This window comes from Zonotrichia albicollis, chromosome 3 (genome assembly GCF_047830755.1).
Source record: "Zonotrichia albicollis isolate bZonAlb1 chromosome 3, bZonAlb1.hap1, whole genome shotgun sequence".
NCBI lineage: Eukaryota > Metazoa > Chordata > Aves > Passeriformes > Passerellidae > Zonotrichia > Zonotrichia albicollis.
In genome coordinates this window covers 80,323,051-80,335,894 of record NC_133821.1, presented here as the reverse complement: position 1 = coordinate 80,335,894, position 12,844 = coordinate 80,323,051, and the positions used below count along the sequence as shown (strand labels likewise).

The window sequence follows — 12,844 nt, the reverse complement described above, 5'->3', positions numbered from 1 at the left end:
TTTTCACTGACAGCAGGTTGCTGTGAGTTTGCTCTGGCATGTAAGGGCTGTGTGTGGTTTCATTTGCATGATCTCTGTGAGAATGTGTGGTTATTGCATTCAGTGACACATATGTGAATGAGTCTTGGCTTTGGATGGCTATGGAGATGCAGAGTTTTGGGCTTTAAAGAAGGATTTGTGTGCTTGGAAAGCTCCTTTATCACAGTCAGTCTAACCAAAACATAGGCAGTGTTTTACTTGAACATTAAATCATTGTAGTTACAGGACCCTTCTTTAAGTGGTTTATCAAGAACTAGAGCCTTTAATGTTATGAGCATTAATGATTTCTGCATCTTTATGTTTCAGCATTGACTTTAAGTGAGGCCAAGAAATACCTTTTCAAAGAAAAACTGAAGGACATAAACTTAATGGATTCAATATTTGGGAGTTAACAGCAGGAAATGTGACTGGGAGGTGTAATTCAGGCTGTAACCCAGCAGCAGAACTTTTAGGCTTTGACAAAAAAACTCTTTTGGGGCTATCCATGCCAGAAGGACCAGGGGACTGCAAAGACCCTGGGCCAGCCAGAGAGCTGTTCCAAGTCAGCTGCCAAGGGATGAATGGACTGTGCACCACTTTGCTGCCTCTCTGGGATACAGGCAGTACTGATGCAGTTGAGGTGAAGCTGTACCATTGTCATGTCTAACCCCTGTACTGCTCAGAACTTGCCCAGGCTACGTCTGCTGTTTCCCAGCACACAGGCAGGAGGAAAGGGGAGATTATTTCAGCCCAGGAACACGACACTTCCCAGTGACTTGACTGTGAGCAGAACCCCAGGAGCAGCAGCTAAAGCTTAAGCTGTGGCTGTCAGGGAGACATGATGTGGGGCTGTCCCTCAGCACACACACCAACTGTACCTTCTCAGAGTGTTCAAACTGTCTCCAGAAGCTATCATACATTCTTTTTGTGGTCTTTTCAGGAGTGCAAACCACAGTCTTGATATAAACTTTAAAGCTGCGGTCCAACAACTGATTAATTTCACCATAGTCATAATCATCGTATCTGTTTGGAATTGAAAGAAAAACACTTTCATTTTCAAGCAGCAGTTATTTCACTTGCATTGTTTCTAAGTTCCTATGGCAAAACAAATTATTGGGTAAGTGTAGCACTAGTGGCCCTCCCCCATAACCAAAAATATGTTTAGAAATACATGCATGTTTGTGTAATAAATTGTTCTGGTTCAACCTGAGAAAGAAAAGCCAATGTGTTTAGAATAAAAAGAGTAAAACTGACCTTATTCCAAACATACAATGAATATAGTTCCAAATAGCTCGTCTTAGCATTGAGGTATCCACATCTTTGTGCATGGCCATTGTGTTGTAAGTCAGATTATAAGCAATATGGAACTTCTCATCAAGTAGTTGTCCCACATCTGGATAAAGACGATTAACCAAGGAATAGCCATGGTCTTCCCAGGAATAATCCTTATTATAAGTAAAAATGCAGAATGAAGCATTTCAGAAATAAACTTGTGAAGAATCAGAGTTTTAGTACAGTAAAGATCCCAGGGCAGATAATCCACTGGGTGTAGAGGTTGTCCATTTGCTGGCTTAATTTAAGGCTTACCCATGGGGCAGTGAGAGCACAGCCCTTTCCAGGTTTGGTATCTGGCACAGGCTGTTCCCTGAGCCCCGATGGCAGCCCCAGCCTCTTACCTGAACACGAAAGGTGGGCACGTGCATTCCGTGTCGGGAGAAGTCTTTGTAACCATAGCTGGTGTCCTCAAAGTGCCGAGACACGTCTCTTGTTGCTGCAGATTCTTCATCTTCTGTTAATGGCAAACAGAATTGCACACAATTTATAGAACAAATTGGAAGTGTATGAGAAGAACTCCTGCAGAAGAATGGGTCTCTGTGCTTTTTAATCAAACACGTTTTCACTGCATTAGCCGTATTAAGATCCTCTGGTACAGTTCTGTGACTGTAGCTATGGTGTTCAGAGGCAACTCCATAAAAAACACTCAGGTTTTTCCTTACAGGCAAACATTTTTTTCTCTCTTCTCTTGTACTGCAGTCTTCATCCTATCCCCTGAATCTAGGGGATGTTTTCCCCCTAACTCAAAAGTCAGTAAAAATGTCAGGGGAAAAACTAGTTTGAAACAGAGAGCTTATTAAAAGAGAGACTTCTGAGACTTCCATGTCAAGTGTGTCTTAGAGGAAATTGTATTGAAGAGGCCATTACAAGCCTAAATTTGTAATAGATAAGTATTGTCTCTCAGTCATCTGAAAAGTAACGTTTCATACACTTAAATAGCAAAGCATGTCAAGTGTCTTGATTTTAGAACATCTTGCAAGATGCCTAAATCTCCTGTGAAATTTCTAAAACTTTCAAAAGAGAGATTCCATTTCTTCTGGAGATTTCTATTAAACACAGTTTTGGTCAGCGTGTTATGGTGTGTCTGCAAGCAGACACAAATCTTGGCACTACTTTGCTTTTAAGTGTTCCTGGAAGAAAACAAGGCATCTCTAATACTGATTTCTTCAAAGAAATGGTAATGTTTGTGTGACATCTAATAGCATTTCTTTCCCCTTTTGCAGGAGTATTTCTTCAAATAATTTGGAAAAGTCTTAATAAATACAGACTACACTTGTACTACCTGAAGAGCACACAAACATGCTTTCTCTCTTCTCTCTTTCAAAACGTGTGGCCATCTCTTCTTGGCTGGCTTCCTCTTCATCTCTGCACTCCTGCAGCTGCTTCATCTTCTCCATAAGAGCTTCAACTTCACAGACAGACTCTGTGGACTAAAAAGAAGAGAAAGATATTTCATTTTCATGCAACAGGAACTGACAATGATGGCACTAATTGCCAAGCCAGAAAGTTTAAACACAACTGAAGTCTTTTACATCTTTAAATAAAGATTTTTCAAGGAACACAGTTTTTGAAAGAAACCTGTACTGACACAATGGTTTACATTTAGTCATCATCTTTTCTCAATTAGACCCCTGGTATTTTTAGCATGATTTAACAATCACAGCATTTTGGAACTAGTTGTTCTCACACTAAAATTAGTTACTCTTAGTTTAAATGTTCAGCAACTGAAAAACAAGGAGCTGTAACAGAAATTTTGATAGAGGAAGTAACCACAATTTACCACCCAACAGTATTTTTCTCCTCCTCTGCTCACAGAGAAGAAACATTGAAGGAAAAAGGAAGGGTGAGTATAAATGCAGATTTAACAAACCCTCAAAAGAAAGCCAGCACTTTCACAACAGCTGTTTTAACACCTCAAGAATTCAGTAATTGATCTTGTAAACATTCATCATCACCAGAGTAAAATTATCTTTAATTTATACAGTTCTGCCCCTTTCCTCCCTGCCTTTTACAGTTTGGTCCTTCAGAGAGCCAGCAAGCTTCATCAAACAAATTTAAATGCCACCCACACTACTGCAGTAAAATATCACAGGCAAGGATCTTGCAGTGAGAACATCCTCATGGCTGTTCTTAAACCAACACTTAGTTCACATCATTCTTTTCACCAAGGGAAAACAAGTCCAGATCAGCATAACTGCTGCAGGCAGGAGAGGGTGCTTTAAAGAGACTGACAAAGTTGTGAATGATCTGTTAAAAATGATCCTTTGTGTGATGCATGACAAACACCTCAAGGCAAAAAAGTCTGAGAGCCTGGACTCAAAGGAAAAGCCAATTTTCCACTGCACAGATGAAAAAAGCATTCCTGGCCACTGCTGCTCAGGACACGTGTCATGAACTAGTTGAGGCTGGGACTCATCTCAGTTCACCTTTATGAATGATAGGCAGAAAAAAATGACAACAGAGATTGTGTCTGTTTCCCTTTGGTAGCTTTCCCCAGCTTCCCAATATCATTTCAGCTCCTCCTAAATGCATTTTTTCAATACCCACATCTGAATTAGGCTCATCAATCCCACTCTCAAAAGAATAAAAAGAAACAGGCACCCTCCACGTATTAAGTTTACCAAGACATAACTACTGTTGGAAGAGACTGTTTGTTCAGACAGACACTTACTGGAATGCTTCCAGCTGGGCTGGCATGGATTTCATCCACCCCGTGGTAACCATTTGTTATATCACAGATGCAATAGTTACTGACAGAGGGGGGCCTGAAGGTGTGACCCCCTTCACAGTCGATCTCTGGGCTGATCCCACAGCCAAATGTGAAGGAAGCAAGGGAGTGGTAGTGTGTAAGGAGAACGACTGCATGGATCAGCTCTGCCAGGGACCAGCTGTTCTCTTCTGTCTTCAGAAGTTGCTTTAAAAATAATGCAAGACAGAAATATTGAAGTCATTCATTTGACCCCACCTTAATGCAGTTTATCAACACATTTCTTTGTCAGGTAAAATTACTTTTGTGACATCTAAACATGCTTCCTGACTCTGCTGCCATCAGTGTGCTCAGTGACCTGCCAGTCACAGACCTGCATGGTTATGCCACAAAGGACACAACTTGTCTCCCCTCTGTCCCTGGGCAATTGAATAAGTTGGGGTTTCTTTTTTTGCACCATGTGGTTTCTGGCCATACTGACTTGCATTGAAATTTCACACCTCCGATGAAGATGCAACCACAACTGTTGCGTGTTTGTTCAAATGGTCTTTACAGCATCAGAAAACCCAGGCAACTCCTTGCAGATCAGCAGTGTAAAAACCTGGCACAGGCTCCCTCCATCTTGTCCCTGTGGGTGGAATGCTCTAGATTTGACAAGAAGCTTCAAACCCCAACTTCCCCTTCAGGCAGGAAAGTGTGGGAGGTTTGGGGCCTTCTGGCAGAGCGTGCGCCCTCCCCGTCCTGCCCCAGCTGGACCTGCCACCACCTCTCACCAGGCCAGGCAGCACCCACGTGCTCCTTGCTACGGGCACAGAGGAGAGCAGAAGGGCTGGAAGAAGCAGCCCCTTGCTGGTTTGTTGGTGCTGCAGTCCTGGCTGTCCTGTGCCACCACCAGCCCCTGGGCAGCTCTGCCAGCCTGCTCTCTCCATCCCACCTGAAAACACAGCAGCAGCAAGCCAGACGAAATGTGGTGGCTGGTGTTCTGTCTAACCTCTGGCAGCAACTCAAACACCCAGGGGTTCTGGCTACTGAGAGCACACAGCTTGAGGAGGGAGGTGCACAACTGAGCACACTGTCATTGCACCAACAGAATTCCAGCATGACAGAGAAATTTCAGGGTGTTGTAAATGAAATTTGTAAATGAAATTTGCTACTCATTTAAGAGCAGTTATGATCCTGTTTTACATAACAGGGCACAAGTGATAGTAGATCATGCAGTGATGTAGCATTGAAATCCAAGTCGTTACCACAGAACATCTTTCACCCTGTCTGGCTCTGAATCCAAGAATCTGGGATTGCTTTACTGAAAAAAGGGGACATTCACATTACTCTGTGAAGGACCTACCTCAATATGTTCCTTGGTGATAAGCCAGGGTCGGTGAGCCAACATTTTGTTCAGTTCTCCTAAATTTTGCAATTTTTGAGGTGCATTTTCCAGACCATTCAACCATTTAGGGTCTCCACCAACATGAAGGAAGTCATTCACATGGAGGTTAACAAGGTAAGAGCACTGATGTCGTGCTGCAGCCTAAAAAGGAAAAGAGTGTGATACAGAAAACAATTACAGAAAGTTAGTACTTTGTGACAAATACCATAAGGCACTATTTCCTCAAAACATCCAAGAATAAGACTTGCACTGATCAAAGACTCAAGTAAAAAAAGCTTTCTGAAATTAACACATCAGCTTGTTTTGGTTATTGTTCTCACAACATAAATATCCCTTGTTTATACACACCATCGTTATGCTGGCTACAGGTGCAACATGCCTATACCCAGGGAGAAATACAGGAATGGATTTGTTGCATGTCCTGAAGCAAGTAATCCATACTGCATCCTACACTCCAGGGGGAAGAAGCTGTCTCTAGCTGCATCTTTACCAGCAACAATCAAAAGCAGGTTTCATTTTGCATATGGCAAGAGAAACTACAGGCAGCTTCTCAGCAAAGAAAGCCCAGTATCATTTACTCCAACAATTTCTATATCAAATAAAGACACAGCCCAAAATCTTAATTCAACTTCAGCAAGCAAAGGTCATTGAACTGGCAGATTAAAAATTAGAAATCAACCACTTTTGGCAGAAAACTCTCTCAGAATTTACATATTCAGAAATGCACAATGGGATTAACTACTGAGTTAGGAGAAGTGTATGTGACAGGACACAGATAGGAAAACAAGCTTTCTTGAGAAACAGTTTCTGAGATACTAAGGGTGCCAATAACAAACAATTATCTCATTTCTATAGCATGCTTTTCCCCTTTTTCTCACAGTCCTACCAAATCTATGAACATAAAGTGCTGATCTTCTGAAACCATCTGTAAAGCAGACAGCAACAAACCTCCTGTGCTTTTCCCTTTCCCGCTAGAAACTGCAGAACAGAGCAGCAGCTGCTCTGGGGCAGGCTGGGGCTGGGTGCGTACCATGATGCCAATGTAGTGCCGGTAGTGCAGCGGCAGCGGGCCGTCCATCTGCAGCAGATAGTGCTGCGTTTTGAGAAAGCTTTCCAGATACTGTGGGTGGAAAACCATCACCAAGGTGACGTTGTCCAGCCGGCCCAGCGTGGCAAAAGACTCTGCAAACAGCGTGTGCATCGCGGCGTCCTCCTTCCCCACCTGAATGGTCTGATCGCAGAGAAGCAGCAGTGAGCAATATTGTCCCAGTTCCACCAATGAAATAGCAAATAAATACATTACCACAGCACCCAGAGGCCCCAAGTGAAAGGAATTATACTATAAAACTATTAATGGCATTAAATCAGTGCACATAAAGCACATTAAATCCCTGTAATACCTCTCATTTAGGAGATCCCAAGTGGTTATACCAGCAAAAGGAGATTTTTGGCTTTAGACTCTCTCTAATACAACGCTGACTTCTCATTTTTAACTGTCTCACCTTCACTTTCTTGAATACCCCAGGTTGATCTTAGTTAATTATAACTAAAAGCTAATTGAATCATCACTTTTACTACGGGAAACAGAGGGAAAGAAGCAAAAAGCTGGCAAAGAGAGAAAAAAACAGGAAATTAAAAAAGACTAAAATTCCTAGAAAACCACAGGCATATTACTAACTTTTCCTCTATTCCAAATTCTCTTACCAGACAATCAGGAGATAAGCAGCAGAAATGCTCATCCAAAGCACTCTGAACCTTCTCAGATTCTTCAGAGTGGTAGAGGCAGCTCAAGAAAAAGCAATCCCAGAGCAGAGGGGCAGGTACCTTGTGGACCAGTAGGAAATTACATCCGGATGTTCACAAGGAAACAGTACTGGGTTTCTCTCATACTAGATAGCAGCATGGGAGGGGTCATAACTATTCCAAAGCTCCCCAAGGCTCTCACTGTTCTGTACACTAGAACTGAGGCCAAAGTCTCAGGACTGAATGTGATACCACTCCTGAAAATGTTTTGCAGATCAGCAGCTGTCCTGAAACCACTGTGGGCTACTACTATAAAATGATGTTCCTTAAAAGCATAAAGTTCACTATGTACTTGAAAACACTACCACACCTCCTTCTCAGGGATGAATCTGCTTGGTCCGTGTCCCAGTGGTCTAGGAATTCTTATTCCAAGTTCCTAGAAAAGAAAAGTACACCACCTCAGCATTAAGTTATAAACAGCTTTTCAGCTGTGGTTGCAAGAAAGAAAAGAGTTCTCCATTCAGAGCTGGGCTTATTTGGGTACTTGTGGTACTCTCGCATGGGCACTTGTACTGTTTGTACAAATGCAAATCCTTTTTTATACAAGTGCTTTATAATTAGCTGTGCTTGTTTACAGCACACCGCCCCACTCCAGCAAAAAAAGTTCAGCAACAAAGGCCCTGTCAACCAAAGAAAACACACACAAATTTATATGCATGCACACACACACACACACACAAACACACTACAGGCTGGTTCACAGAAAATTCTGCATAAAGCATATTTTGGCAGGGTGTCCAGGACAAGGAGTTCCGAACACGCTGGCTGCTGTGTGGTTATGCCACTGATACAAAACGAGGCTGCTGTGTGTGTGTACATCCGCAGCTCGCCAGCACACAACACCCTGTGCATCTGTCAGGAAATGAAACAGCTGTAACCCTAATCAGATTTCTTCTTCCCAACCTCAAAGAGCACTTAAACTGCTCAAAGTACCTGATCTACATTTGCATCTGCTTTCTTTTCAAGATAGGATAAAAAGCTATTCACATTTGCAGGGAGGGAGGGAGGGAGGGGAATTTGCTCCATCAGAACAGCAGCAACCACATCCTTGCACCCACTTGTGTGGATGTGTTGCTTTGCAGGGAAGGTGGAGGCTGGATAACCCTGGCAGTTCACTACTTGTCCTCTCCTTCAGCCAGATGCAGCTTTCTGACAGGCCTGTGGCCCCCTGGGCCTTTGCTGCAGCCAAGGAGCAAACACATGGAAGACTTGGGTGCATTTGTGTCCTGCCCATGAACACTGTTCCCTTTGGAAGGGAGGGAGTCATGTGTTCCAGGGCAGTCTCTAACACAGAGCAGCCCCCTGAGAAGGCACAGCAGGTTCCAGGTACCAGAGCAGGACACGGCCTCACCCCACACTTCCACACGTGCCCCCCACGCCATCGCTGCCATGTGCGTGGCACTCTGCAAAGCAGCTCTCCTGAGGGGATTACTCCCCACTGAGCAGCTTGGCTTCCCCAGGAAAGATGGGAGCCCTGCCAGTTGATGGCATGGCATTCTTACAGATGGAGACCTGGATTAAAGCTGAGGATGGAGCTGAGTGCTAAACACCAGGCATTATATAAACTAATGGTTTGGGCTCCTTATCTGTGCCCTCTTTTCCAATCACCTTTTAGAACACATGCATTGCCTCTGGTCCATAGCCAAACCCACCCATTTTGTGACCATACCAACTTCCCAAGCAGGTTTAGATGAATAAATACCAAGCACTGAGCCAGTTCAGGCCACACAGAGCAGAGGGGCAGCTTCAGCTGGTCCAGGCCTCTGAGCAGATGATGCCCCAAGAGCTGCCTGCCAAATGCAGTTGTTAACTTTGCCACATTTTCCCCACATAGGTAAAGGCTGTTAAAATGTGCAATACTGGCTGCACTTTTTTTCTCTTTAGCTGAGGTTTCTATTTGCACGAGTTTCACTGTACAAGAAGCAATTTTATTAATCAGTTACTGTTTCCTGAACTTTCCCCTAAGATTAAAAAACAACTTCAGAGAGCTGGAAACAATGAGTGCAGGCACAAGTGGCAACTGCCAAACTCTTTAGACTCTGACAGTCTCCTCAAATCCCAGTCAGATACCTTCATTTCTCAAGTTTTACTTGGATAAAGTAAGATCAAAGGGCATCTCTTACAAATAGTCTTTTCACTTTTTCCCCTCAGTGTCAATTTTTCCTGCTATGGGTCCCAACACACACAAGCAAATTTTGGCTGTCAGCCAAGCAATGCCACTTGTAGGATGGACTTTATCTACATCTCTCTTTAAAACTTCAGCAGAGCTTCTTATTTTGGCTATAACTACACTCAAAAAACATAGCCAAACAACAGCAAGCAAAAAGAGAGATCATTTAAATTGTAAACAGGATTTAATTTAGCAGATGTCTGCAGTTTGCCAGATCAAGCCCTCCAAGACAAATACCTTGAAGTTTAATTGTTGAACAACTGTTTTTCAGTTTTTCCTTTTCCCAGAACAGTTAGAGGAAGGAAAAAAACCCCAAACCCAGATTTAAGAACCTGAGATCATCAGACTGCTAGTGCATTTTGCTTCACAATCTAAAATACATCACAATCAATATATTTCTGTTTATTAAAGCATACAGAGTTCAGGCCTACAATTACACAGCACGTAACAGGTTATATTACTCAACCATCCAAACCCTGGCTGCAAAGTGACTTAAGAGGTTTTTTTTTAATGATTAAGTGAGTTGCTTTGTTTTCCATTAGGAGAGGCATCATCCCCCTGATATCATGGCACCAGCCTAGTACTTGAGAAGCTTGGGGTCAAGGCTCTGTTGTGACAGAGATGTAACAAAGGATCTGTGAAGATGAGCCTGTTTCCTGTCTGCAAAATGGGGGTTTCTTCCAGAGGGTGCTGAGAACAGAAGCAACTTGCCATGAGGTGCATGCTTAACACAGTCATGAGAGCTGTGTAAAACCTGACCCTTTAGAAGCCTTTTGAAAACTTGTTCTTCAGTTACAAGCTATGGCAGACCTTTCAAAAGCTATTTTCCTCTCTTCTTAGGAAGCAGCATTTAATCAAATTCTCCTAGTACTTCAGAAATAGTTGTGTGCTTCCAGCATCCCAGCACTTCAAATACTTACAGTAACAGTTCTCCAAACAGTGCTAGTGAATTTCTCCTTTGTCCTGAACATATTTCTATGCTTCACAATACCCTTCTCTAAACCTCTATCTTCCAAATACACTCAAGGCAGGGAGCAACACTCTCCCTCTCAAAGGCAAGAGCTGCATCCTGAGCAGACACACCGCTACATCTCTCTCGTGTACATTTCTCTTAAAGCACCGTCTCACCTGGAGCACCAACAAGCACTTGGTGAAGCAGTCGTGTCTAGGACAAGCAGCAGCTAGAAGAAAGCCTGTATCTCTTTTGGTTATTCCAAAAGTATAAACAACTTTCATGCGATTCCAGACCACAGAATTGCACACCAAAGTGACCTACTTAGTGACACATTCTGTGCATCAAACTTCTCCTGGCTCCTTTCCTCCTGTTTGCCAACCTCACCACACCACACCACTTTCATTCAGTCTAGAAACTCTGCAGCTGAATACAGCTCAAAGCTCAGCAGAAAGCCAATCACAACTGAGGCTTTAGGTGCAAATAAATAATAACAATAACAATAATAACAATAATGACGATGGTGATGCATCAGACGCACTCCATCTTCAAAGCCAGAACATAAAACTCAGGTGGCTGCAAAGCTGAGCACCAAGGGTGGAACACCCAGAAGCTCAAGGTAATGGAAGGAGGTGGGCCTTGCAGGATGGCAATCCACTCCACTGCTCACCTTCCAGACTTACCTTGACAGAAAAGCAAGACTTTAGCCATGTAAGTGCTGCATGGACGGAGACAACTGTGAAAAACACTGAAAAGCCTCCTCTTTCTCCTTATGTAACGTAACTTGTCCTTCTGTACAGCCACTATTATTATTTCCATGGGAACTTAGCTCACCAGGTACCCATCATTTCTCAATCTACACATCCCTCACCATTGCCATATCAGCCCAGCAGCACATCTCATGCATTTAGATAATGCAAGATTCCTGTGAGGTAGGACAAGTACATTATCTCCAATCTAGGAGAAAAAAATCCCTCAGAAATGGAAAAGCTACACATCTTAGAGAAGTTGCTACAGAAGACTGGTGGCTTGAGCTGAGATCTCTGAAGTCAAAGGCGAATGCCCTAACTATCAGACTGTGTGCCTGTTCAGAGACTTCTCAGCCAGGAAATGCTTTATGCAAATTTACACCAAGAAACAGCACTGCAGAGCTGAGACAGAAAAGTTAATGAGACAACTCTGCAAGTTTAATTATATACTTCCCAGTCACCACTTACTCTCACCAGTCTGGCTCAATTAGCACATCCAACTCCACAAGGACGACTAGACCAAAAAGCCCGTGCTGCCTGCACATACATGCTCAAGGAAGCCCACTCTGAAGTGCAAATGTGTAAATTCACACAATGTAGAGCTTTTCTGTATCCTCCAGCTGTTGATCCAGCCCAATTTTTAGGTAGCTTTTTTTAAGCCTCTTGACAGGAACATCATTCCTGTCAAATTTATGAAAAATCCTGAGATTAAAAAATTGAACTGCAATAATGTAGAAAAGATTTGTAAACACTAACAGTACAACACACATTACCTCTGCTAGCAAGAGAACATCATCTGCTTTGTTTCTGAATCTCTTAAAACAAAAACAAAACAAAAAAAAAAGAAAAAGAAAAGTCACAGTCTAAGCAGACACACAGTATCAGAAATTTCACCTAGAAACACTGAAAACAGAACTAAGCTACAAGCCAGGTCACAGAGCCTCTGGAACAGGAACAGCTATCTAACCTAAGCTACAGTTCTTCCTCCAATGTATGCCTAAAATGCTTTTTCGGATCCTTGTTGTTCCCTCACTACTGGCTCCTTGCAGCTAGAGCTCTGCCCCTTATCACAAGAGCTCTCCCAGAACTCCATGGTAGTTTCATCCAATGAATCTGGGACTGTTACCAAACTGCTAATTTTCAGTCATTCAGGACTGATGAGCTATGATCCACAATGCTCACTCAGACTGCTTCCCTGGTGCGAACACAGTGAGTCATTTTGCTCCCCTCAAGTACAGTCAGTACCACTATCAAGTCTACCAGATTCATATCTACCAGAAAGACTTATTTATGTACTTACTTCGGCCTTCTCCCTCTAAACAGGGAACATTTTATCATAGATAAGCCACAGGTGAAGTAAAATTGTAATTATCAATTTACTTCACGAAACTACATTTGAATTAACATCTTTATCTGAATCATCTATGTCTTGATTAAGCACGAAGTGCTGGTAGATTCAAACAAAATTATATGAAAATCACACCCATAATACAATATAAAACAATCTAATGTAATGAACCAGAGAAGGAAAATGAGATTGAGGTGAATTTTTTGAGGTAACATTTTTTCTAGATAACAAGTCATCATTTTACATAATCTACGTGCTTTCCTACCCAAGCTTAGGGTTAAGAAAGGCACAATGAGCTGTGAGTTAAAAACTCTTCAACACAATTTCCCAGCGGAATTAACTCCTCCAGCATGCCTGTGCTGAAAATTCAACTCA

At 42.7% G+C, this 12,844-nt stretch overlaps 2 protein-coding genes across 11 annotated transcripts in view; one reads left to right on the top strand and one right to left on the bottom strand.

Annotated features, from left to right (window-relative positions):
* Window positions 1-12,844, bottom strand: part of SESN1 (sestrin 1) — a 79,737-nt gene that overhangs the window by 1,812 nt on the left and 65,081 nt on the right. For all 3 annotated transcript variants that reach the window (XM_005485067.4, XM_014265647.3, XM_005485068.2), the window contains exons 2-9: window positions 7,561-7,626; window positions 6,478-6,678; window positions 5,406-5,588; window positions 4,025-4,267; window positions 2,636-2,783; window positions 1,695-1,807; window positions 1,273-1,463; window positions 897-1,041 (exon numbers count right to left, since the gene is read on the bottom strand). In XM_005485067.4, coding sequence (XP_005485124.1) covers window positions 897-1,041; window positions 1,273-1,463; window positions 1,695-1,807; window positions 2,636-2,783; window positions 4,025-4,267; window positions 5,406-5,588; window positions 6,478-6,678; window positions 7,561-7,626 — 1,290 coding nt within the window. The remainder of the gene's footprint in view (window positions 1-896; window positions 1,042-1,272; window positions 1,464-1,694; window positions 1,808-2,635; window positions 2,784-4,024; window positions 4,268-5,405; window positions 5,589-6,477; window positions 6,679-7,560; window positions 7,627-12,844) is intronic.
* Window positions 1-12,844, top strand: part of ARMC2 (armadillo repeat containing 2) — an 81,709-nt gene that overhangs the window by 67,120 nt on the left and 1,745 nt on the right. For 6 of the 8 annotated variants that reach the window (XR_012579675.1, XM_074537981.1, XM_074537980.1 and 3 more), the window contains one exon: window positions 2,577-6,614. The gene's annotated coding sequence lies outside the window, so the exon portion shown is untranslated. Of the gene's footprint in view, window positions 1-345; window positions 2,114-2,576; window positions 6,615-12,844 lie in introns of those variants that run through there. The other 2 variants (XR_012579674.1, XM_074537978.1) reach the window with 2 other exon arrangements.